This window comes from Rhyacophila brunnea, unplaced genomic scaffold (assembly GCF_057557595.1).
Source record: "Rhyacophila brunnea isolate RB1 unplaced genomic scaffold, BYU_Rbru_1.0 scaffold_19, whole genome shotgun sequence".
Lineage (NCBI taxonomy): Eukaryota > Metazoa > Arthropoda > Insecta > Trichoptera > Rhyacophilidae > Rhyacophila > Rhyacophila brunnea.
In genome coordinates, this window is record NW_028232848.1 from 1726569 (window position 1) to 1754440 (window position 27872).

The window sequence follows — 27872 nt, forward strand, 5'->3', positions numbered from 1 at the left end:
GAGGTAGGTTGTTAAAATCCGCCATAAATAGTCCACATTAAACTTTATTAGTCATACGAATTTGTTTTTGTTGAACTATGACTAAAATTTACCAGTGGCGAAGGGTGGAGGTGGGCTGTTAAGATAACCGTTTTTTTTTTAAACAATTTTTTTTCGGTTAGGTACATGTTAAAAACTTACAAAGTACACTATCTACACATTGTAGTCATAGTTCATTGAAAACAGATACGTTTGACTGACAACGCTTAGTGTGTATTATTTATGACGGATCTCAACAGCCTACCTCCACCCTTCGCCACTGATAGGTACAGAGTTTTGTAGCGCATTAGATTTTGTGAAAAGATACTTACTAAGTAGGTATACATATAAATGCCAGTCTGGGTATAAACAAAATTTCAATTATTGAAATGTATGAATTATTATCGGTCCACCTACATGATGTTGTAATTACCGTGTAGCGCTATCAACCCCAAATCACCGTGCATGGTCGACGGTAAGTGTTCCAAGCGTTATCCACGAAATTTGACGGCGGAGACTATCACTGCCAACGATGGTTATCCACTGTATCGGCCTCGATCACCCGATGATAACGGTAGAACTATCACAACGAAAGTGAAGGGAAACGATATTGTGGTCGACAACACTTGGATTGTTTCGTATTCGCCACTTCTTTCCAAAATATTCAAGGCGCATTGGAACGTGGAGTATTGCAATTCAGTGAAGTCCATCATGCATTTGCAAATATGTCACCAAAGGCAGCGATATGGCGGTTTTTGACGTTCAAACTCCCAATACCAACGAAGAAATGACGCACTATCAAGTTGGTCGATATGTGAGCTGCAATGATGCGATTTGGCGTATTTTCTCTTTCACCATTCATGAACGTCATCCCACTGCTGTACATTTGGTGGTGCATCTGGAGAATGGTCAACGAGTTTACTTCAACGTATCGGATGTTGCTCAACGTGCTGAAACACATCCAGCGACAAAATTGACCAGTTTCTTTTCGATTTGCCAAAGCGATCCGTTTGCACTTGGGATGCTTCATCGAAGAAATTTAAACGTCGGAAGCAAGGCGATGCGGTTCCTGATCATCGGAATGTGCGTTCTACTGATGCTCTTGGTTGCATTTACACAGTTAATCCGAAGAATGACGAATGCTTCCATTTGCGGTTGTTGCTGGTGAATGTTCGTGGGCCGACATCATTTGAATCACTTCGAACTGTCAATGGGGTAGTGTGCCCAACATTTCGTGCTGCATGTCAACAGCTCAATTTGCTTGAAAACGATACTCATTGGGGCATGACAATCGCTGAAGCAATTGTTTCTGCATCTCCAAGTCAGATACGCACATTATTTGCTATCATTATTTCGACATGCTTCCCATCGAATCCACCTGAACTGTAGAACAAGTACAAGGATGACATGTCAGAAGACATTTTATATAGACATGCGTTACCTCATGCGCGGGAGTTTGTTAGTAAAGTTAGGAATACCAACGCAACATCGTGGAATAAATGACGATTTCAATCGAGAATTGGAACGTGAACGTGAATATGATCGAGAAGCATTGAACCAATCAGTTCGAACGAATGTACCACTGTTGAACCCTCAACAGAAGTAAGTGTACGATACGTTAATGAAGGCAATTGATGGTGGAAATGGTGGCTTATTTTTCCTCGATGCTCCCGGTCGAACTGGGAAGACATTCCTCATGTCATTGATTTTGGCTACTGTTCGTGCGAGATCATAAATTGCTGTAGCAGTTGCTTCTTCTGGGATAGCGGCCACGTTGCTAGAAGGATGCCGAACGGCTCATTCAGCGTTGAAATTGCTGTTAAACCTTCAAACGACTGAAAAACCGACATGCAACATTGCGAAACACTCAGGAATGGCCAAAGTTTTGGTAGCAAGTAAAATCATCACCTGGGATAAATGCACAATGGTGCACAAACGCATATTGGAAGCACTCAATCGAACTATGAAAGATCTGCGCAATGACTCAAGATGTTTTGGAGGCGCAATTATTCTATCTGGCGATTTCCGCCAAACACTACCTGTTATTCCAAGATCGACCGCTGCCGATGAAATAAATGCTTGCCTCAAATCATCGACTCTGTAGCGCTATGTGAAGAAACTTCAGCTGACGACAAACATGCGAGTTGCTAAACGATCCATCTGCCGAAGATTTCTCCAAGCAATTACTGACTATTGGTAACGGCCGTGTTCCTGTCAACGAATCGAACGGATTGATTTCTTTTCCGCTGAATTTTTGCAATTTCGTCTCAGCGAAGGACGACCTCATCAACAAAGTGTTCCCGAACATCATTGCTAAGCACAAAAATCACAATTGGTTGAGTGAACGAGCAATTCTCGAGGCAAAGAACAAAGATATGGATCACTTAAGCTTCACAATTCAAAATAAAATCGTTGGTCCACTGCAGTCCTTCAAATCTATCGACTGTGTAACAAACGAAGACGAAGCAACCAACTATCCAACTGATTTTATAACTCATTGTAATTATCTGCCTGGCTTGCCATCGCACAATTTATAACTGAATGTTGGCTCGGTAGTCATCATGTTTCGAAATCTGAACCAACCAAAACTATGTAACGGAACGCGTTTGGTGGTGAGAGATCTCATGGGCAATGTGATTCTGATCTGATCTGTGATAATCAAAGGAATGTTCAAAGGTGAGGAAGTTTTCATTCCGAGAATCCCGATGATCCAACCGATACGCCATTCGAGTTTAAACGAATTAAATTTCCGATTCGTCTTGCATTCGCCATGACGATCAACAAATCACAAGGCAATTCCTCGAGTGTTTGTGGCCTGAATCTAGAAAATGAATGTTTCTCTTACGGGTAATTATTGTACGTAGCATGTTCACGTGCAAACCATCCGCTTTATTCGTTCTCGCACCTGACAACAAAACAAAAAATGTCGTATATCACAAGGTGCTTCAATGAAGAGAATCGACCCAAGTGCAACCCATCCAGCAAATAGTTTAACAGAAAGTAGTGCAACTATGCTACGCTAATTATTTTGATTCGCTTCAATAAAGCAAATGCCTTGCTGCCACGTGAATTACATTCATTTCAATGTAATTAAAATACTTTTAATTTTGATTTGATTTCTGCACATTTATTGAACTTAATTCATTTTGAGTACCTATTCATTTTAACTGAATAAAAACTGAATGTGATTCAGCTAATAACTTAACACAAGATTTATTGATTCTGAGGCGGTACGAAGTTCGCTGGGTCAACTAGTATTATTATAAAGTAACACATTATAAACAGATTACTTTTACGCTGTCGTTATACTATGTGACATTGTACTGAGACTGAGGTTGCGCGAATGGCCTGTATACCTGCGCATCTATTCTATAGACAAGACTGCTATAGACCGCTATCGGCAGCTATCGAGGGTAGTTTTCATATTTTTGTATTGTGGTATTATAATTTTTACAGTAAGTTAGTTGTAATTTTGTTACAATAAGTTTTTCCTAGGTAAAAGCAGACGGACAAACTAATAATAACTTCCTAGCCACCATGCCGTGCGATATTAACAAAAATTGTCACATCATCGTGTTAGGTTATTGTTCAAGGTAGGTCCTGCTAAAAACATATTTTACGTCAAAAATAATATATAAGTACCTACCTAGGTGGCTACTTAATAATCACCAAATTTACCGAAGCTACGCTTTTAATCAGAGCTGGAAATTAAATCAGAACAATGGGAACCATTTTTATTTAGTTATATTAATAATAGCAAACCCTAGTCCAGACGGTATCTCGACAATGCTATAATTCGAGTGAAATAACATAAAAATATGTTTTAAATCAAAACGAACGCTCGCTATTAATTGGTATTTTATACCGCGGTTACGAAGTGAACCACCTGAAAAAATATATACGATCCAAAAGTCTTCGAGTTTGCTTGTTTATGGATCAACGGCAGTTTTAGAGCCCACATTTAACGTTTTTTGTTCGTAGAAGCGCAATAAACGCCCGCCACATATTATGTACGCATTCTTAATAATATTTACATGCATTTAGATGTGACACATACAATATACCTACCTATTTGAAAAAAAAATGGCGCCAATTTCGAGATGGATGTTTGTGGCGTTTCTATGCCAATATCTAAATTAAGTTATTACTCTAGTACATTGTTTCCCAAACTATGGGTCGCGACCCACCAGTGGGTCGCGAGCGAATATTGAGTGGGCCCTCGCCACTATATATATGAATTTTAATAAATAGGAAGTGATAAATTTGATATTTCATTCTGCTATTTATAATTCCTAAAAACGTAAAATACGAAAAATATTGTGATAAAATAATAATAATTTGAATAACCAATGCACTACAGATGTTTTGGGGAAGAGATGCACTACAGATGGCAGTACAGTCGCGGAATATAGCCAGCAGCTGGAGCTAGCGCTAGCTGGCTAGATAAAAATTGTAAATTATATTAAAATAAAACCCTTACAAGCCCGCCTATTTAAAAAACTATGTGAAAAAATGGGTAGCCGCCATACATTACAACGCCTTAATTTGTATTTGCAAGGATCAAACGGATCAGACATTTTTGCAGTTCACGATAAAATTCGAGCGTTCATGAAAAAGCTTATGTTGTGGAAAAGTTGTATTGAGAATGGCAAGTATGATTGTTTTGAAACATTTGAAACTTTTATTATTGAAAACCAAGTGCAGCCTAAGATGAACGTACTGTCTGAAATTTCCAGTCATTTATCACTGTTAATAAATAACTTTAACGACTATTTTGGGGAAGAGATGAAAAAGTTTGATTCGTTGCGTTGGTTTTGTAACCCATTTCAAGACAACTTACCAACTAGTATGTCAACAAAAGCGAGTGAAGAACTCATTGATTTATCAGAAGATACGTCACTGAAAAATAATTTCAACAGTTAACGAAATCCTGGCTCTCAGTTGCTGATAAAATTATCCTTGCCTGTTTGATGAAGCTATGAAAGTCCTCCTCCTCTTTACTACCTCATCTCTATGTGAGGTCGGATTTTCGGCTATGGTTAACATTAAAACTAAATACCGAAATAAATTGGATATATCAAATTCACTGCGATCAAAAGTAACCAAAGTTGAAGTTGATGCTAAAACTGTAATGAAGAAAAAAGGGAAACAAATACATCCTTCCCATTGAAATAACTTTGTAAAAAAACCTTTCAGGTGTAGGTATAAATATTTTTTTTTATTTAAGTTGTGTTTCTTATTTCAACAGTCTTTCATTCATATTGGTAACACTTATAAAAAATATTTTTTTCATTTCAATTAGAACAAATAAGACAGCATTAAGTAGTTCCACGACTCGCCACTAGGGAATCTGAGCATTACCAATATTTATGCCCTCTTTTCTCTAAGACAGCTAAGAGGTGGGTCCCAAGATTGGAAATTTTTGTTAGATGGGTCGGAGCCCAGTCAACTTTGGGAACCACTGCTCTAGTAGGTACCTATCTTCTTCACGTTCTATCAAAGCTAAACTATTTATTTTTCCTTAGCTAAATATTATATTGTGGTATTTTTTGTAGCTAACCATTGATATACTACTGGATGAATCATAATTATGCTTCTTAAAATGACGCCCGATTTTCAGCGAGTCGGCCTTTGTTAAAACTTACTGAGTAAGCCCGGTCTAGCTTGCATCTTACTCTAACTAATAGTCAGCGCATGACGACTTGCTCTGTCTGTTTTGCGTTGCAGCCACCCTTAGGTTCACTATTCCAAGAACGCAAATTTAGTTTTACAGCCAGGGCAATACGGGTGAAATTCTGGAATCCATGTTAACGGTCTTAACGCATTATACCTACAAGGAAATATTATAAGACGATATTTGTTATATCTTTTGTGGTACGTTTTTAAAATGACACTTGTATGTGAACTGCTCATCTAGTAGTATATCAATGTAGCTAACTCATCTAAGTAGGTACCTACTAATAAATAATAAATATTATTACGTTCGCCATAATAATATGGCCTTCCACAAGTGAATCTGTTGTATTCTAAGTAAATAGTTTTTTGGCAATTAATTCACCCAACCGGTTGAGTTTGTTATCTGGACCAACCCCCATTAAAAAAAAACAATTTGTTTACTATTTTTTTTTTCAAAACGAAGAATCGATCCCGCATACGACGGCTTCTGAGCTTGCATTCTTTTAATTACGACATCTTAGTGCTCGTCCGTAGTCATTTGGCGGATGCGGCGCGGCAGCGTCTTGCGAAACTCAAACGTATAACCGTGTGTATTATGCCCCAAAAAACACACTGTCCATGAACATTTAACACACGGTTATACGTTTGAGTTTCGCAAGACGCCGCCGCGCCGCCCCCGCGCGACCACTACGTTCTTGCACTTAGTATGACATACTTAGATTAAATGAAAATTTTGAAAATCAATGTCTTATTTATTTTTATTACCTATCAAATTAAAAAAATAATGTTTGAACTTGGTTTTTATTTTTTGTTATTACCATTAGAAAATAAATAATGCTTTGATTAAATGAAGTAAAATGTATGATCAAGTATTCCATTTACACATACACTATTAATAATACTTGTTTTACATATGGCAACAAATGTTAGACGATATCAATCATCAGGCTCCTCGTACGCATACTGACGTACTTATCTTCTTCTAAATCCCGATGTTGAAGCCGCTTTCTATTGTTTACGTCAGTTTCAATAAAGCGGATTCCATATTTTTTTTCATAGCATGTCATTGTATGCTTTAATAAATGTTGTGTATCAATCTTTAATGTCTATACTTTTACATCGCCATTATCCATAACGTGACATTTACTACTGTCAACATACTATATTTTTTGCCGGGAAAACATGTTATTGTTTTCATTTCTTTCCAAAAATATGTAATATTATCGATACAGGCATACATCACCGAATAATAAATATCCCACATCAAACATGGAATCCAAAGACAGTCTATCCAGTGATCAACCAACTGATAATGAGAAAAAGTTAACTGTCACGACAGAGATCTCGGAACCCATAGATAGTGGTAAATAACCGTTTTAAGTAATAAATATATCATGTTATTCGTATGTTCTTGTGTTTCATTAAAAATAATATATAATACAATGAACTTAACACTTTTTACCTTGTTATAGATCCAGATAGCCAAGATACATTTTGTGAGGTTAGGAGTCCTGGTACACAAAATACCGAAAACATTTACTCACAGGATATGAAAGACAGTGAGTCTATATTTTCTCAAGAAACTGAATGTATGCAGCCGTCAGGATTCAGTGATTCTCCTGTGGCTGAAGTCGTTGAAAAGGAAATAAGTTCAAATGAGGTGAGCACTTGATTAATTAATTTTACCTGATTCATTGATTTTATTATTAATTGATGTGCTTAGGACTAAACGAATACAAGTGCACTGGTGATCAAGTTAAGAGAAGCGGCCTAAAAGTCACATTGTAAATAAACTGATTTCTACATTATAGAAATGAGTTCTTGTTTTTTTTCTGAAATTATCCATTATTACTATTTAAAAAATATATATTGTTGATTAATATTTGAAAGCCAAATCATTCAAATTAGACACTCTGCTATGAAAACATTAACAACATTTTATGATATAAAAAGAGTGTAGTGTAATCCGATATTATAGCGCCTGTACACATGCATGGATTTACTAGTGTGTATTTTAAACTATCGTGACAATAACTGTTTACATGTAAAAGTGCTGACTGTCTCTCCAATCTCATTCTTCAAGAGTGAGCGAGACACTATGTTGTCATTTTATGGTGCTATTTGACAGGTCTTAATTATCGGTTAACCTCAAAGTGAGTCTTTCCGCGGTGTAGTTCGTTTTTTGCCAGCAGCTTCACTTTTATCGTTCTACTGCACAGGCGCAGATCGAAAAAATCCCAACTGTTGCATGAAAATTCAGAGGCTTCAGAACTTTTTTGATTCATGCATGCAATCTTGCAACTGCAAAATAATACAAGTTTACGCATACAGTAGGCGCTCGGTAATCCAGCGTTCACCAATCCGGCATGTCCAATAGTACGGCATTTTGTAACTGAGCTCTCCTGTTCTATAATCCGGCAGGTTTCACATTAAACTGCCGGATTACAGAGCGGAGAGCCGTTCGCTTGGCTGTTCGGTGCCCGACCTTGACTGTGATAGAATTATTTCCTATAGAAATCCAATAATCCGGCATTTCCGACAATCCGTCATAGGTGAAAAAATATGGGTGCCGGATTACTGAGCGCCTACTATACATTTTCTTGTTATGGCTGTGATAATACGTACTGCCAGCAGTAAATCCATGCACATGTAAACGGGGTATTAGGATTAAAACGTTTATAACTTTTTATACAAGGCAGTTATGTATTTGAATTCAGTTTCACGCATAAATAAGTATGTGGTGATGTGAAAATTGCGTCTAACTCATTTTTGAAGTTATACTTCTTTAGGCGCGTTTGGAAAATCATATCAGTGTATTTTTGGCGTGTGACATGTAACACATAATTTATTTTTTCACACAAAAATAAACACACTCGAATGGATTCGAACCACCGATTGTTCGGTTATCAGCCGAACGCACTACCTTTACACCACAGTATGATACTGCAATCATGACGATTATACAGTATAATATTATTATTTAGAATTGTTCCGTTGCCTATGCAGCAAATTTATTATTGTCGGCCATATGCCATTCCTTACGTAAACAAACAATTAAACGTCAGAATGAAAGTTGGTACTTTAAAAATAAAAACAACGAGAAACCATTATATAATTTAGTAATATAAGTTAAAGTGCATAGAAATAAACCAATTGCGTTCCAATAAGCGGTCCTTTTTCTTGAGTGTGTAATTTAACAAGATAATTAAAAGCTAGTCAAAGAATCTAGTTTATCACAAGTTTTGTTTTTGTTTTGTTACGCCAAAGAAGTATAACTTCTAACGCGCGTACATAAGTACACACACCGATTTTTTTTGTATCCGCAGCGGAAAAAAAACGTGCAAATGTACTGTCAATCAAAGAAGGTGTGGCCATATTTGATAAAAAAAAAAAATACTTTATTATCAGAAATACTGTGAGGTTTTGCTTAACGTGCAGATTTTGTATGACGTGGACTGCCCATTCAATTTAAAACTACATTTAATTTCATGATATCACAGGCGTGAATGAATGGCCGTTGAGTTTTTCATCACCGTTTTATGTCAATAAATATGATGGTAAATACAATTATAATATGTATTTACATAATAGGTATAAAGTGAAAAGAGTTTTTTGTTGTTTATTTTTAAGTAGACAAAGTATCTTGGCTTAGATCAGGCATTAGCATCCTCCACAGATTTCTTCAAGCCTTTCTAGTCTCCGGTTTACGGCACCTTTCATGAGGCTATACTCCCAGCACATCCTGTTAAATTAAATATTTTTGTTTTCAGGTGGAGATCATTAAACAAACCCTTCCACTGATAGTTTTGGAAAGCGGAACGGAGTCGATGAGTGACAAGATTGAAACCATCACCCTCTCGGATTCATCCAACGGTATTTCTTCCAATTTGCTTTTTTTATGACACCTATCGGGCCATATCAGAATTTTTACCTACATCTGCAGAGCTATTCTAAACTGTTATCGCAGTAACACTTTTCTGCTATTTTTATTGGTCCAAATTAACACAGAAGAAATTTCATAGACAAGGCGGTTATCTACTGTAATTGCTAATTCATAACGCGGTGAAAATTTAAGTTGTATGCCTGTCGTGTGAAATATATCTTTTATTTGCGAAGCCCAGTCAAATTCGGATATGCTCGTGCAAGCGTATCTATTTTTTTCCCACCCTAATCCCGAAGTTTTGTATTAAAACGTCAAACATGAATTGAACATATTATCAAGATAACCTATAATTTAGTAGTCATGTCATTAAATCTTCAACTTGCTTATGTGGCGAATTGCAGGATGCCGATCACATCCTCTGGGAGTGTCCACATATGTCGATCGAAAGGGAAGAGCTTCTTAAGTCGGTCCAACCCACAGTTGTACCGGTCGGCCATTGCGACTTGGTATCAAGGGAAAATTTTTCAGCCTTTAAACAGTTTGCGACATTTTACGGCGAGTGAGAAGGTCTTTTCTCATCGAGAATTGACCGTAATACATTATATCGAAGTAGGAATCACGCACACTCTGGTGCACGCCGACCAAGGTCTTGGGAAGTTGCTCTCGGGACACTTGGCACAGTCGAACTCGCTTATTACGATCACGGATATAGCGAGATCTCGGATGCAATGAGGAAACATTTGTTGACATTTTAGTTTATGATTTTCTCCATACATTTATTCACTGTTATAACGAGCAACTTATCGGATATACCGAGCTAAAATGTCACGCGCATCAAATTTCTGACTATCAGATACCTACTTAATGCAGGTAGGTTTGTACCTATTTTGGTATGTAACGTGAAAAATGAAATAACATAATTTAACACATAGAAACAACAACAGCATACATGGCCTTGTAGTGAAAAGGAATCATATAGTTTAATCTGTGCTTAGGTATGTGACACAATTTGATGATTATTGGAATGACATGAAACGAAACTTCAACGCCGTTTTCTGTTAAAATGTGTGATTTTTACACGTACAGATATTTTTTCGATTTTTGCACTTCTGTTCGATACACGAAAGAAGGGGTGGGGTATTGATTTCGTTCTTGGTAGAATAATAATAAGTAAATTTATTTAAAATTTTATTTTCACAAAATCTAGCATTTTTCCTGCCAAAAAGATTCTTTACGTATCCCGTCTGGCACGTTTCTGTCAACGATAGTTGGCAACACTGTTAATAGCATGATTAAGTACACAATCAATATCGATAAGTAATAGTTATTGCTCGAGTTAGGAAATCGGAAATGCCATCTTAGCAATGTCAATATTTGTGCAGTTTATGAACTCAACCACGCTCCGTTGGGTACATGGTACATTTTCATAGTAGAAATAGTGCATAAGACTCCTTTTATATAATCTGTAGTCCAATTTCTTTTTTGAATACTTTGATCCCCAATTTGTCTGAATAATTAAAGTCCCACTGTAAACTATATTTCTATATAACTTAATTATATTAATATATACTAAAACGAGCTTATCGTTCTTAGCATCTTAAGGTGCATTTTAGACTAGACCAAACGAACAAGAACGTAGAGCGATAGCTAGAGCATTCTGTTCATGCTCGGCTGATGTAAACACCTAGTGATCAATATCCACAGAACAAGTTTAAACTAAAAAAGCTAGAATAGAGAACATAATCTATTTAGTAATCGTATAAGTATGTTCGGCAACGAGCGGAGAACACTGATGATACTGCTACAGCAGCGAGCGCGACCGAACACGAAAGAATACTCAACGCAACTGTGCTCTAGCTCTAGCATGCTCTTAGATCAAACGAACGAGCATTCTTAGAGCATTTTAGCTAAATGCAGCGAATCTCCGTAGAATCAAAAAGAATGCTCGCTCGCTTGACAAAAAGCGTTTACGTCAAGAAAATTTTGCTGGAGTGGGAGAAAAATGAACATTCGCTCACTTGGTCTAAATGCTGCTTTAGAAACCTCTCGTATCCACGGTTGCCCTTCGCCATCCCTGCATTACACCGTACTCACATAATTCACCACTCTTCTTCCTCCACCTCTTTCGCCCCCTTTATTTGATTACCAGGAAATTTGATTTTACATAAAATATCATTTATTCCAGGCAAAAAAGGATCTGAATCACCGCTCTCTTTGAAAAGAATAAGACACGATGAAGTGGAATGTTCCGCCGAAGTTCGTCAGTCCGAATCGACTCCTTCGGCATCCTTGGATCTGAAGGTCATCACCGATTCGTCCAAACGTCTCCGTCTCGATTCGCCGAGATATATAATGGGTCAAGGGAAGGATAATGATTTTCAGCCTGGTAGCTCTAACGAAAGAAGTAAATGTGAAAGTCCCACAGCGCTGAGGTCCAGCCCCCGACTAATGGCAAAGAGAAGCAACAGTTGCACGCCTTCTGAGAGAACCGCCTCAGTAGGAAAGCGGCTCAAGAGATGTCTGAGCGCAGACATTGAGAAAGAACAGAAAAAACTTCTGTCCGCCCGTGGGGCTTCCCCTAAGATTCGCGACAAAACTATGTTTCTTCCTTTGAAAGATCCACTACCTACTTTGATTGAATCCGTAAGCCTGGAGGCTCAACAGATCGTCAGGGAGGAGAAGATCGATCCAGCGGCAAAAGCGCCCGACGGCACTAGTTCAGAGTCTAATGCCGCCGCCTTCATGAACTCCAGTTCCGAATCACAGCACTTTATAAGCGATTCGCAAAATGTCCATTTGCATTTTTCACCCACCCCCAGTGAGAATAGTGAGATCGTTAATGATGATTCAAAAACGGGCGACACGTCTGGCAATGTCGCCCTGCTCGCAGAAGATGATTCAAAGGTTACAGAGAGGCCTGTCGGCATGCTCGATGAACACCTGTCGAATTCAAATGACCATGGCGACTCGCATAGTCTGTCGGACAGCTACAATTTAGCAAAGCAGGGTTCGTCCGGAGCAATATTGATGGACCACATAAACACGAGTTCTCCTCTAGAGACAGGGCCACCCGTCCTCCTCGCCAAGAAGGGCAAACCGTACCTGTCAAATGGTCACACCTCCTCCACTCCGGAGCCTTTCACCCAGAATATGCTGTTCAAGACGATGAAGCATCACGGCATTCACATCAGCGACAGCGAGAGTGACGGCACGCCACCAAATTTCGACTACAGCAAGCCCGCCTATGCCCGCTCCAAGCGGTCACTCACTCCCAAATCTGACTCCAGCCTGCAGCGTGCCGACTCCTCAGCGTCTCCTCTCCGCAACGGACACTCCCACACTTCTTACTTTGCCAATACCGCCCCCTCATTTGATGTCCAAATATACTGCGATGAGAATAATGAGTTTCTGTCACTGTTTGTGGTGAAAACCGACACGGATCTCGGTGGAGACGTATGCAAGGAGTATCAGCGGCTGTCAAGGCGGCTGGCCGTAGACCCATACTTGGCCGATGCCTCTAAAGGCACTTCCCCTTCGAGCGTGACGAGTGGCGGCCTGCTGCACCTCCCTGCACAACCACGCTCTTCTTTCACATCCACCACCTCCACGTCCTCATCGCGCACCAGCGACGGCGCCTTCGCCATTCCGCAGCGCCCCCGCAAAATATTTTCCGGGCAACGCCCCGTTCCTGTCCGGGGCTGGCATGCCCTGCGCCGCCGGGTGGACGAGATCCTCTCTGGTCTCGCCGATGCCTATGCGGGTGACGACTCACAGCGCTCCCTCGCCACCGATGACTCTCTCGAAACGGAAAAGAAGGTTGACCTGGAGAATGGAGTCGCGGATGAGGCCGATACTGGCCACCGAATCACTCCTAAGAGCTCCAAAAAGAAAACTCAAACGAGAGGCAAGCGACCCACAATGGCCAGGGCCGTTCTCCCCGTCACCGACGAGGAGCGCGACGTTGCCGAAGCCATCCACTCGCCCGAGATGATCCCCACCGACCCCGAAAGGCGGCGTATTACCAAGAGGGAAAAGGAACCGGAAGCATCCCCTTTGGCAGGCGATCCTGTTGCTCTGAAAACTAATGAGAAAAACATCTCGGAACCGTCCCCAATCGTCCCTGCAATTCCGCTTCCTCCACCGGATGCTGCCATCAAAACTGAATCGATGACTCACCCGGAAGGCACTCTAGTTCTCGCCAGATGGGTGGACCGGAAATACTACTCGGGGAAGGTGAAGCGTTGCGTGGAGGCCAACAAGTACCTGATCGAGTTTGACGACGGCCACACTAAGCCACTTCTGGACGATTTCATTATCTTCGGGGACGCTCGCGAGCTACCGGTAAGCGGACAGTCTGTCTACGCGGCTGTGGATGCCCACCACAACTACGAGCCCGGTCTTGTGCTGGCCGTGGAAACTGACCAGGCCGGCGACGTCCGATACAAGTGTACCACCGACCGGTAAGTGCACGATTCACCCTCGGCTTTGTATACCTTCCCCAATTGAACGAGATTAATCGGCCATGCAAATTAAATTGGCACCATTGACATTTTTACCATACCCCTCCCTTAGAGATATAAATAAATACTACTGTTGAGCATGGTGTCCGGGAACTTGTACGTATGCAGTTCACTGCATCACACTTCACCGTGAAATGTATCGGAAATATATGACCGTATATTAATGACCGTTCAACCTCTTTGGGTCACATAGTAGTGACATAAAATTCATGTCTAAATAAAACACAGTTCTTGTCGGTTTACACTTTACTGGAAGCCAGCAGCAAACAAATTTTGAAAATAGCCGAAATACTAGATTATTTGTTAGGTTAGGTTGTCATTCATGAATTCATGAATTTTGCCAAAATCAGCTATGTAAATTGAATAAATGTTCATATTGAATCTAATAAAATTGCAGACCGTATAGTATACGGTCATCTCGTTCCGATAAGAAAGCTCACGGTGAAATGTATTACGTACAATTTACATGTAACCGTTGGGTGTATGAATGCGAACAATGCAAACATCCATTACGATAGAAACAACAAGTCTCAAATATTTTCTACACCATATTCATGGAATATAATCCAATGTTAGGAACAATGTGCTCATAACTTTTCACATAAACCAGTTACATATACAGTCGCACTCGGTTATTACGATCACGGATATAGCGAGATCTCGGATGTAATGACGAAACATTCGTTAACATTTTAGTTTATCCGACCGGACAGGATACCGCCGGAATCGGATTACGTTTATGACACTAGTTAAGTGTTTAAGTACCTACCTAATTGGTGTTTTCGCCGACAATATTGAAAAAGTATACACGCGTATGGTTGAAATTGCATGTAAAAAATCCAAGGTTTGTGAAGTCAGTAGGTACCTACGAGCGTTCTTTACAATAAACAACTTCTTTTGTAGTTTATGAATGCCATGCTTGTTTCGGGGAAAAATTCTAATTGTGTATTTTTGTTTGAATTGCGACATTTTGTATTATGTGACCGCTCATTTAAAAATACCTATTCTCTGATATAACGAACAGCGGCGGCTCCTCTAATACCATGCAAGTGCTACGCACCGCCTGCATCTTTGAAGACATCGCTTAACTTTTCATTGTTATTCATACGTGTATCACTCATTTCGCGAACTATGAACAATACTCCGTTTGTGCGCAAAGCGATTACGATCCAAACAGATTTTCAGTTTGCACAGGATTACAATGAATACATGATTACAATATACTACTTAAACCGTGGTCGAATGTTCCTGTAATGACGTTTTGTGTAGAATTTTTAACACATTTTTAGATCGGCGCACGAAATTAGGACTCTAGAAACAAAAACGCCAATTTCCATTTTATAACAATGTTGGCGAGTTAATTTTTAACAATTTTACATTTAAGATTTAATGAATCGCCAAACTTTTACGAAAATACAAACTACCGCATTTATTTCTAAACCACTCAAATACATTCAATAAACAAAAAAACACATCAGCGGTTATTTATTTGGCTGAAGCATTGTTTGCTCAGAGCGTAAAGTCGTAAACCGTGACATTTATTTTTCTTTATTGATATTAAATCATTTGAACTGTTTAAAAACTCTTTTTAAGAAATATAATAAATAAACAAAGACATATTTAATTTACCTTCTGAGAAGTTCAACATTTCAGTCATTTCATCTTAGCTTATTGACACGGCAGCTTTCCGTGATTAAGGTAATCATGGAGAGACGCTTTACGACCTTTACGTGGCTAGGACAAGTGTTCCTGATGCCGCCAAAGAGTGTGACACTGCGTACCCTTATGGCACAGCCTCAAGGGTTCCGTTGCCATGGCCGGCCCTCCCTCACCCTGCAGCGGTGCTACAAAAGTGACCTACGTGCTGCAGGTCTGACATGGCGGGAGGCGCAAGAGTTGGCGTTAAACCGAGGGAAGTGGCGTGAACTTGTGCTTGCCCTATGCTCCAATACCCAGAAGGTAAACCATTGCGCACTACCAGAAAATGCTATTCTGAAGACCACCGGCCGCCACTGATAACGAGTAACACTTATAACGAGCAAATTGAGTCGGTCCCATCTTCCTCGTAATAACCAAGTTCGACTGTATATTAAAATCCATTTTCACGCATAAATAGATATGTGCTGATGTGATAACATCAGGTTAACCTCAAAACTACAATCTCACGGCCCTACCTTCGAAATTTTATCACACTCATATATTTTGTTGATTATATTCAGACACAGTACAGTAAGTGTCGCAGCGTCACAAATATGCCTGACGGAAGACCAGGCGCGAATAATCAAGGAGAGCCTCACGCCCAAATCGCCCCATTCCGCTCCCGGAACGCCGCGCAGACGAGGCAATCGGGAACTGGATCTGGACAATATCATCCAAGGACCGAGGAGCGCTCGACTCAGGGACAAGGGGAACACCCCCTCCAGAAGGGCGTTGAATTCACCTTCCAGTCCTAAGGCTTCCACGTCCGGTTTGTACATTTTACTTAATAAATTCAATACATTTGATATTATCATTTACTATTTGTTTTTGGTTTATATCCGCAAATCAGCTGATATTGTATGTCCGTATAATATGTAGACAGATGTATTGATATTTGAAAAATATTGTACATCCATATAGGTTAGCAATGGCGAACCTTTTTATGCTTACGTGAAAGAGGCGTATCTGGTATCTGCCAGTGAATAGAAAACGATTATAAAAATGTAGCATTATGTGCAGGAACACGTGGCAGAGGGGCTCGCAAGGGTACGCCCGTGTCGCAGCGTAAACGGAGGCAGGAGAGTGAGAGCAGTGAGGGGGGGGATGTAGCTAGTCGAGCCTCCAGCACGGCCCTTGAGGAAGTAGCCGGGGTGCAACCCGAAGTGCAGAAGACACCACGCAAGATTGATGGAGTCAAAGGTAACTAACTATTGGTTCTTATTGTCTCATTTTCTATCAAAGGTCAATTTTCATCACGGCGATCTTCATTTTATCGTCTGTTACCTGAATCAGTTCAGTGGAACTGCATTCATACCAATCATGGAGATTTTTTCGCCACAAAATGCAACGTCTTCCTCTGCTGGGGAATGCTGTACTTTTATCCTAAAAAACATTCCAAGATACTGTGTTTTCTGATTTTGATGGTACTATTCTTTGATTATGTACTGATTAAAACTTGGCAGAGAAGATGAAACGCCTCCGCCGGCGGGCATACATATCTGTTTTTGAAAGAAAGCTTCTTTAACTGTGGCAACTTAAAATCGTTTAAAGGAAAGGAATATAAGACCAAAAGCGTGTTATGAAGTGAAGTATCAGGGCAGCATGATATGCGAGTGTTCGATTTGAATGCAGGAATTTGAAATATAGAACAGTCGAAACATCTGAAATGAATTTTCCGGTCAGTTCAGTGAATTTATATAAATCTGTCATCGATGTGATGTCCTAAAAAAACATTATTTTTTTTAATTACCTGGTTTTATCAGTATATAATATGTCTTCTGGCTTTTTTTATATATTAACATGTTTCAAATGGTGTTTTCATCGCTGCAATAGTCATTATCAACTTTTACTCCTGCCTCGTATGGAGACCATAACAAGTGAAAGTAAAGGTAACTGGACTGACACATCATACCAGAGCTAGGGACTGACGACTATAACTTGAGGTACGGCGATACTCACATTGCAACAGTGAGGTCACGCCTCAAGTTATAGTTGTCGGTCTATACTTTAATATTTTTTAAAAATCTATCTTTTTTCTTTCTCTTTCTTTCACCCTGTCATGACCCAGCATTGGGGCATAGAGCAAGCACAAGTTTGCGCCACTTCCTTCGATCCATCGTCAACTCTTGCGCCTCCCGCCATTCCAGACCTGCAGCAAGTAGATCGTTTTTATAGCACCGCTGCAGGGAGAGGGAGGGCCGGCCATCCATAGTGTCATATAATGACTTTCTTTCTGTAATTAGCTAGAAAAGCAAAACTGTTTTTATTTATAATTTCCATGTTATTTACCATCTAATTAACAAATTGTGAATCTGTTGTAATAAGCATATTATTATGTGTCGCTAAATTTCAAAACAACCCACTATAACACATTTTCGTTATTTTGAGAGAATCATTAAAAACTTTTTGAACTAAAAAGGTTTTTAAAAACAAATCCATTGATAATTATACCTTAATTATTTCAAAAAACTGTTATAACCAAGGCCTGAACAAAAACGATGCATGAGTGCGAGTGAGAAAGTATTCGGCACCCTTACAATCTCTGCGACACGCGCTAGAGTAAGATAAAAGGTCTACTAGCTACAAGCCAGTTTCCAAAAGTATCGCCATCAAATCGGGGCGAAACGCTTCACATAGCGTCGATGTCTTGCGAGCTCGTGTTGCTAAAATTGATATTTTTTGTGTTAAACATAAAGTCAGTGGTAAATATTTTTGGTTAATTAAGTAGAAAAGATGGTTCTGTGTGTTGTCTTAAAATGTGGTAGCCGTACTGATAAGCAAGAAGATGGTATTACGTTTCATAAGTAAGTTGATACATGTTCGTGATAATTTATTTGTATTTTATTATATATTTTAATATCAGTGACCTAGTATTTCTTTAAAATAACTTAAATTATGGATATCTTTATCTAATGGTTGCATTTTGACCGCTTAAAAATACTATATAACGTAAAAAAATAGAAAATTATATTTTAATTCTGAGCGTCTAGTGCGAGCACTTTGGGCGAGCACTAGCGAAATGGTCTATGGTCTCGAACATTTGTAGACGAATGCGTTCGCTCGCTAACAAACCAAACGCAAGGCACGCGGCTTCATTTAGCAATGCAACGGGTGGCGTCTAGATTTATCTATAGTCTAAGGTTATAACTGGTTTTGAAATTTAGCGACACTTATAATAAATGGATATATTTCTTATAGTATTGGTAAAATGTCTACCTGCTTGCCCCATGTAGCGTATTTCGTTTCAGTATTGGCCCTCCAGATCAAAGGTATGTCGAAGCAAAACTTGGGCAAGAAGTCTTCGAAAGTGACCAAGTTTGAGAACGATAATGACACGGTGTCGCGCCTCGGCCCTATCCCGCTCGATGGTAGCCTTATATTCAACGGGCTCCATTTCCTCCTCACCTGCACCGACGTGCCCAAGCCTAGGCCTAGATCACAATGCGTAAGTCTGATATTCATAACTAACATATTCACACTCGCCACAAACACTGTAAAATAAGCTCAATGTCTTTCTCCCATTTTTAAATATAATTGAGGTCACCTCCTAGCAGTAGCGAAGGGTGGAGGTAGGCTGTTAAGATCCGCCATAAATAGTGCACATCAAACTTTGTTAGTCATATGTATTTGTTTTTATTGTACTAAGACTACAATTTACAGATGGTGTTGGTTAGTTTTTAAAAATCAATTAAACCCTGCCTAAACCAAACCATAATAGTTTTGGCATACTTTGGGCAATACGACAAAATTGTGCACACTTTTTCATTCATACTTATTGGTTTTCGTTGGATTAAGAATACATATGTATTACACATATTGTTGGTTCACAACAAGGCTTTAAGTTGGTTCAAGGGCCCACATGCCCCACTTATGTCAAAATGAAGATTTTATTATCAAAATCGTTTTTTTCGGTTAGGTACATGTTCAAACACGTGGTTAACATGATCTTACTCCCTACTTCATTTATTGTTTGTCAATTTATGGCTACGACCGTATGTTGTAGCTTAACCACTGGGAAATGCCAATAGAAATGGCGTATTTCAAAAAAATACTACCTTATTCTTAGGTCAATAATTATTATAAAACATATTTCACATTTGAATCACATTTAAATGGTCAGCTTATAATCAGTATCTTTAGAATTATCTTCAAATGTATTAATCGTGCCCATTTCTGATCACAGAGATTATAAAATATATTTTTTTATCATAAATATTTCACTATATAATGTTAACATTAATTGTACTAATGGTTTTATAAATGTGTTTAAAAATTAAAAAATCTTAACACCACTGCAAATGGATGTACTGAAATATGACTATATTCTAAAACATTAGATCGAGAAGTTTAAAAGAATACTATTTTATGTAATAAAAATACTTTATGCAGTCATCAAATGTTTAAAATAAATATAAAGGATAATAAGGCTTCAAAATTACATAAATAGATTATCTACAACGATTAAGGAATGTCCAGGCTTATGCTCTGAAAATACCATAAAATCCTCATTTTGACCTACGTGACGCACGTGGGCCGTTAAGCCCTGCCTAAACCTAAATATAATAAAAAAAAATTATTCTATCTATAAAATATGCATAGTTATGTATGATTTAATTGCATAATTGTAGATATTTTATAGATAGACGAGTATTTTTTGACTATTATCTTTTATGTCTTGTGTTTGCAGGGTTTAATTGAATTTTAAAAACTAACCAACACCATCTGTAAATTGCAGTCTTATTTCAATGAAAACTAATACGTATGACTGACAAAGTTTAGTGTGCACTATTTATGATGGATCTTAACAGGCTACCTTCACCCTTTGCCACTGCCTCCTAGTATGAATACAACAGTTATAATGTTCCCTAATGGCTAAAATACATGAGCAGACTCGCCAATGTTAATTAAAGTTTACTATAAATGAATCCGCAATGTCTTTGTTAGTAATAATATTTGTATTTTTGCAAAACAGGATAAAAGAAAATCACCGTCATGGAGCGACAGCGAGTCACAATATAACTCTTCGTCGCCCAGCACAGAAAAGGAAGACAACCCATTCACTACCATCCCCTTCCACAAGGAGAGGATCAAGGAGCAGCTGGAGATGGGCGGAGGGACGGTGCACAGCCACTTTGAGGACATCCCTAAGAGCAAGTATAGCGTGTGTAAACTGATTGCGCCGCGTCCCTGCCTCACAGCTAAATACATCCAATGTCTGAGTGCTGACATCAAGTCCCTCTCACATCACTGGGTGGTCAGGAGTTGTCTGGCCAATCAGCCCGTGGACATGAGCGAGGACGCACTGCCCGCTGGATGGTCCATCGAACGGAGTCGCTTTATCAATTGGAGGGTGAGCAACTCATCTATACTAACATTTACTTTGTAGAATTCCATTTTACTATAGGATAATAAGCAATAACAATATTGTATTCTACAAATTTAGTTTTTTAGTTGATAGCTATTTCAGTTATAGCACCTTTATCTAGGGCAGGGATAGCGAACCTGTGACCCGCGGGTCAGAAACTGACATGCGTGCTTTTTAAATGAATTTGAAAATGAATTTATATACACTTATTTTTTATATCATAAATGAGAGAATCAAAAATATTGAAAACATAAAGTTTATATAATATCTAATGTCGAATTATAAAAAAATATTTCTATGTGGACATTGGCTAGTTAATTTTCTATCGTGTCACTGCACCTGTGTATGACGTACATGGTCCTAAAATGTCATGTTTCGTTCTTTTGTCGCGAAGCGTGTATGACTCATGACAGTTAGTCATGAACTTGACACGCATACATATTCGTTGCATCGTAGAACGGGGAGATGTACCAGTGCTGAACTAAATGGCAGTCTTGTTGTACGCGTCTAGAAGTGTTTATTATTTATTTAAATGTTAATAAAATATTACTTATTTTTTATTATTAAAGTTTCTCATCTACATATTATGTATGTATAATAAGAAATTTCTTCTCAAATTATTGTGTTCTAAATATAAATATTTTTAGTTGTAGCCCTGTATTATGTCGGCGGGTAAAAAAATAAAAACAAACGATACAAGTTCCAGACCATATCAAACAAAATGGTTTTGATAAATATGGTGTGATTGACAAAAATAAAACGACTGTGTGTAATTTGCCATGTAAACAATTCTATCAAAATTCAGAATTCACCCGGCAGGCGACCACCGACTCCCGGAGCCATTCGTGGTCCCAGTGGAGCAATAGAGTCTGACGCAGAATGCGTCAAGAAGATTTGGAAAAATCATTTCTGCGGAGTGCTGAACCGCCCACCCCCTTTGGATCCCCTTGACATATCTGCGGAAGTTTACATTTCCGATTGCCCGCCCACGCACACCGAGATAAAATCGGCTGTGAAAAGGCTGAAGAACGGTAAGGCACCTGGGGGAGACGGGATTCATCCTGACTTCCTCAAGTACAGCTTGAGCGCAAACCTGCACCCTATGTTTCATCTGATGACAAAGGTGTGGGAAGAAGAGCACTGCCCAAGAGACTGGGTGAACGGTGAAATCATCACACTTCTTAAAAAAGGTGACCCTCTAAGCTGCGACAATTACCGAGGCATTACGCTACTCAGTGTTCCGGGAAAGATTTTGGCAAACATCATTTTGATGAGAATAAGGGACCCAATAATGCACGTCCTCAGGAAAAACCAAGCCGGGTTTCTACCTGGTCGAGCGTGTGCAGACCAAATCCACAACCTTCGATGTCTTCTCCAGCAGAGCCATGAGCTGAACAGTCCGATGGCTTGCTGCTTTGTGGATTATGAGAAGGCTTTCGACAGTCCGCACCGCCCCTCCCTCTGGATGATACTGGGAGCATACGGGTTCCCTCCCAAGATCATTGCCATAATCAATAGCCTGCACGAGAATAGCGAATGCTGTGTCAGAATTGGAGTCACTGTCACGGAATGGTTCGGGGTCACGACCGGAGTCAGACAGGGTTGTGTCCTTGCACCGTTTCTCTTTATCATTCTCTTTGACTTCATACTACGGAAGTCAATACCACCCGACCGAGGCATACCTGTTACCCCCACGGTGAAGCTATGCGACCTGGAATACGCCGATGATGCTGTCCTATTCGACAACTCAATCTAGGGCATTCAAGAGACAATCGACAGGTTGCATAACAACTCCTCTCGCGTTGCTTTGAAAATCAACGCGAAGAAAACCAACGTCTTGTGCAATAGCACCTGTCCTGATCCAGATTTCCCTCTGATTAGCGATGGACAAAACATCGAGAGCGTCGACAGCTTCAAGTACCTGGGGGTACACATCACGGGAGATGGCATTTTGCAGAAAGAGCTCGCTATCCGAATGGGAATGGCTGGAGCAACATTCAACTCGATGCGAAATGTCTGGGACTCACGATTGTACTCGGTCAAAACCAAATGCCGCCTATTCGACGCTTGCATTCTGACGGTGCTGTTTTACGGTAGCGAATCATGGCATCTTACGAAGGCTCAGAGCAACCGTATACTGAGCTTCGAAAACAGATGTTTGCGACGAATACTGGGTGTGCGGTGGTATGACTTTAGGAGCAACGAGGAGATAATAGAACACACCAAGCAGCCCCTCATCACGCTGAAAGTGAAGAGGCGACGTTGGACCTGGCTCGGCCACGTGCTGCGGATGCCAGAAGAGAACTTTAACCTGGCTTGCCTGTTCTTCAAGCCGACCGGATTCCGGCGACCTGGAAGGCCGCTAAATACAATCTACAGAGTGTATACGGCGGAGCTACGGGATGCTGGTTTGACCTGGAACGAAGCAAGAAGACTGGCGAGCGACAGGGATTCTTGGAGGTGCCGCGTGGTGTCCATATGCTCCAGCTAAGGGGCGGATATGGCCAAAGAAGAAGAAGAATAATAGTAACGCACTCCCACCATGGAAATTATTTGTCAGCACTTACCGTCAGATTGATGACTTCATTAAGTATTTCATATTGTATACCATTATAAATTTCCATCGCTTGCTGTTATTCTCGCAGTGAAAACCCCAACGATCGACAACATATTGATGTAGAATCTGAAACAATAATTTTGAAATCTACTTATTAATGTCAAAATATAAAATGACAGTTCGCCATTTACACTTTTGTATGAATGCGCAAATATAATATAGACATTTTATATAGGTAGGTACGTAATTTACTCAAACATAATCTTCTTTATATACCTACCTATTTTTTATGTTTGCCTTGGTAGATTTGCAAACGTGAAAATTACAATAGGTAGGTACTATCATTATTTTGATGCCACGACTGCAAAGAAATTTCAAGGGGCATACAAGTGTATATACCTATAAACATAATATAATAAAAGAAGACTTACCCACTATCTTATTTTATCAGCTATCGGATTGCAAAACCTTTTTATCAATATGGTTTAAAAACGCCGAACAGCAATATTATTCTGACACTTGACATTATGTCAACTCAAAAAATGCTTTTGTTTTAAAAATATAATGTAGAATTGACATGAAATTTGAAAAGACTGATCTAAAGCTCGAATGTTGATTGGCTGGACCATGGGTGAGCTCTGATTGGTCATTGAAATGGCCTTATATTATGCGACTTCGTGTGTGACCGTGCTGCCATCTATTCTGAAAACTGAGTATTTGTGATGTATTAGGTGGTCACGTTCGCTGTATGGAACTTTCACCCCCCTGATAGTAACCAAGTTTAGTAAAGCAACTTTAAATACTATTATTATTTCTTTATGTTTTTTAGTATTCGGAGGGGTATCGTAAAGTGGGGTGACTTTGATCGATTTTGATTTTATATTTACGATATTTTGAAAACCGACTATAGGAATAGACTGGAAAAATAATGTAAATATTGCATTATAAATGCCAACCGAATAATATTAGTAAATTTAAATTTTAACGAATACGTATGGAAATAAAAAATAAAATGTACCCTATCAAAGTCACACCATGGGGTGGGGCTACTTTGATACCTATTTTTTTTATGCTTTCGTTAGTTTATATGTGGGACTAGTTACAAACTACATTAAATAAAATAAAAATATGAAAACGTATTCTCAATCAAAAAAATAAACAAAAAAATGTACAGATTTGCATTATAGCATTTATTCATCATGTTATCAAAAAAGTACAGGTTAAAAAACAAAGATCTAGGAACATTTTTATACGAGACCAAAATTACAATACAAAATAACCAATAAAACTTAAAATAAAATAATTTGAACCTAGTTTTCTTTTGTACTGTCGCACCATCATATTCTGAAATTAAAAAAAATCACAAGAATATTCTTCAAATTTAGCAACTACACCATCTTCAGTATAGGTATTAGGTGAAGGGGCGACTTTGATACCCCGTATCAATGACGCCCCATACTCTAAATCAGCATGTTACACAAAAGTGTACTTCACCTCAATAAATTTGAATTTAAAATATGAAAAAGAAATAGTGATATCACTATAGTATTTAAATAATCATTGGATTACTACGATGATAATAAAAGGGTACTCACATTTTATAGCTCTTCAAATAAGACACCAAATTCACCTTGATGTTTACGGATTCCGATATACAACAAATCGGACACTTAATTACCGTATTTGTAGTTTGACAGGTAGACCATAGATATATCTTTTAAAATAGACCGGTAACTTATAATTATACCGTTCCGATGGGTACTGTGTTGCCAATTTCAAAAACATTTTCAAAGTATCAAAGTAGCCCCTCGATTTCAATGTCGCCCCATTTGACGGTACAAATAAGTTTTATTTTATTTTATGGATATATTTTTAAATATGTGACTTAGTGATCCACGAGCTAGTACTAAAAAAAATAATGAACAAAATTTGACGCACTTCTCAAAAAGGTTCGCCATCCCTGATCTAGGGTATGTCAATATGTATGTATATTATTGTTTATTCGTACTAATATATTACGTTACAGAATCACACAAAATCATCCTTCTTATTTCTCTAATAAAACAGGCCAAAGATGGCAGTTGTATCTTTCAATGCGTCAACTTAAAAAATATTTATTAACCCTAGGTGGGAATTCAGCATTCGCCTCCACCTAAAGTCACTTCCCTCCAGTTAACACCCAGGATCTTTAAATCCAACTCGTTACGACCCTTCTGTCTTGTAAGAGGTTGGCCAGGTCTTCATTTGCCTTCTGGCTTCCTAAATAAGATTTTTACATTATCATTAGTCATCTAGAGCAACCCAATTTAATGAACTGTGAGAAAGCATTCAGCTTTGTATCTCCGTATCCTCCCTGAATATATTATGTCATTGATGGGTCTCTAGTTAATGTCTGAACACTTTGATTGCAGACATGTACGTACGAAAGAAGCAGCTCGACCCCCTTCAAGGACAAACTGATCGTGCTGTGCAGCGATAATGACAATTTCACCAAGTTCTGGGACAGGGTGTGCACCATGGCAGGGGCCAACACGCGCGTCATCGGTGACGACAACCTGCAGCTGGACGGGGGTCTGGTGGTGGTGACGGAGAGCGACTGCCCCCACGAGGTGCAGAATAAAGCCATCCTCGACAACATCCCCCTGGTCTCCACCATCTGGGTCGTGCAGTGCCTTATCGAAGGCAGAATCTGCAAACACACTGCCAGCCACAAATATAATTTTACATACAACGATGACTGATTGACCAACACCGATTGCGTTGGAAGTGTTCGTCTTAAAATTGACCGTGTCGTGCTTTTATCAAATGTGTTTACATCACGATACATTATTGATGTGGTATGTAATGCATAGATTTAGAATGATTTGAGAGAATCAAAACCAAAAAGGACTCATATTACATAATATGTATTTGATTGAGGCAATTTCTTCTCGAAAACCTTATTTGAATGCACAACATTTTTACAACATAAATAAGGCATAATGCAATTGAGTTTAATAGCGCCTGTACACGTGCATTTACTGGCGGCAATAGTGTGCATTTTAAACTATCATGACAATAACTGTTTACATGTAAAAGTGTGTAAAGACTGTCCCTCCAATCTCATTCTTCACGATTAAGCGAGGCGCGATGTTGTCATTTTATGGTACTATTTGACAGGTCGTAAAAATCGGTTAACCTCAAAATGAGTCTCTCCGCGATGTAGTTCGTTTTTTGCCAGCCTGTTCGCCAATATCCTTCTACTGCGCAGGCGCAGATCGAAAAAATCCTAACTGGCGCATGAGCCAACTTATTTGATTCATGCACGCAATCTTGCAACTACAGATCATTCATGTTTACACGTACATCTTCTTGTTATGGCCGCGATAATACGTACTGTCAGCAGTCAATCGGCTATTATACCCCGTTTACACGTGCATGGATTTACTGCTGACAGTACATATTATTGCGGCCATAACAAGAAAATGCATGTGTAAACACATATTATCATTCAAGTTGCATGGATCAAAAAAATTTAGTGGCTTCTGAATTTTCACTCGAATTGATAGTTGGAACTTAGAATGGTAATGGCGAACCTGCCGGAAAAAATACAAACCACACTGCATAGAGCATTTTGACGTTTACCAATTTTCACAACCTATTAAAGCATACAATGGACAACAACGCGTCTCACTTACGCTTCAAGAATAAGATTGGCGAGACAGTCAGCACTTTTGCGTGTAAACAGTTATTGTTGCGATGGTTTAATTTACACGCTATTGGTTCCAGTAAATCCATGCACGTGTACAGACACTATAATGTATATAATTTTGGTAAAAATTGGACATACAATATCTATGCACTAATTCATCAATATGGTTGTACTGACTAAAGTTTAGAAGCAATTTTCAACTAAAATTCTAAGACACACTCCTTTGTATGAATAATGAATGTGATAAAAACATAATATGTAATTAAATTAGCTACAAGTCATTTAGCATTGCAGGTTCATTTGTAACAAGTTTCACACTTGTATCGGAGCACAAGCCAAAATGAAGTTTTTATAGATTGAACCATTATTATTTAGATGAAAAATTCACATAAAATTTCAAATAACAACAAATGACATAAATTAATCAGGCAAGACGTTGACAGCAAACTACTATTTGCTGCCAT

At 39.0% G+C, this 27872-nt stretch overlaps 1 protein-coding gene across 2 annotated transcripts; it reads left to right on the plus strand.

The window, feature by feature from the left end:
* Positions 1-6607: 6607 nt before the first annotated feature.
* LOC147072633 (uncharacterized) lies at positions 6608-26592 on the plus strand. Of its 2 annotated transcripts, none has more exons than XM_085945828.1 (9): positions 6608-7057; positions 7167-7354; positions 9465-9567; positions 11763-14037; positions 16317-16564; positions 16804-16995; positions 19044-19240; positions 20768-21145; positions 26129-26581. In XM_085945828.1, exons 1-9 carry the CDS (start codon positions 6964-6966, stop codon positions 26456-26458), a joined length of 4005 nt encoding a protein of 1334 aa, XP_085801954.1. In that variant the 5' UTR covers positions 6608-6963; the 3' UTR covers positions 26459-26581. The 2 variants fall into 2 exon arrangements, with proteins under 2 accessions (XP_085801954.1, XP_085801956.1); XM_085945830.1 differs by having other exon boundaries at positions 6623-7057; positions 16816-16995; positions 26129-26592.
* The last annotated feature ends 1280 nt before the right edge of the window (positions 26593-27872 follow it).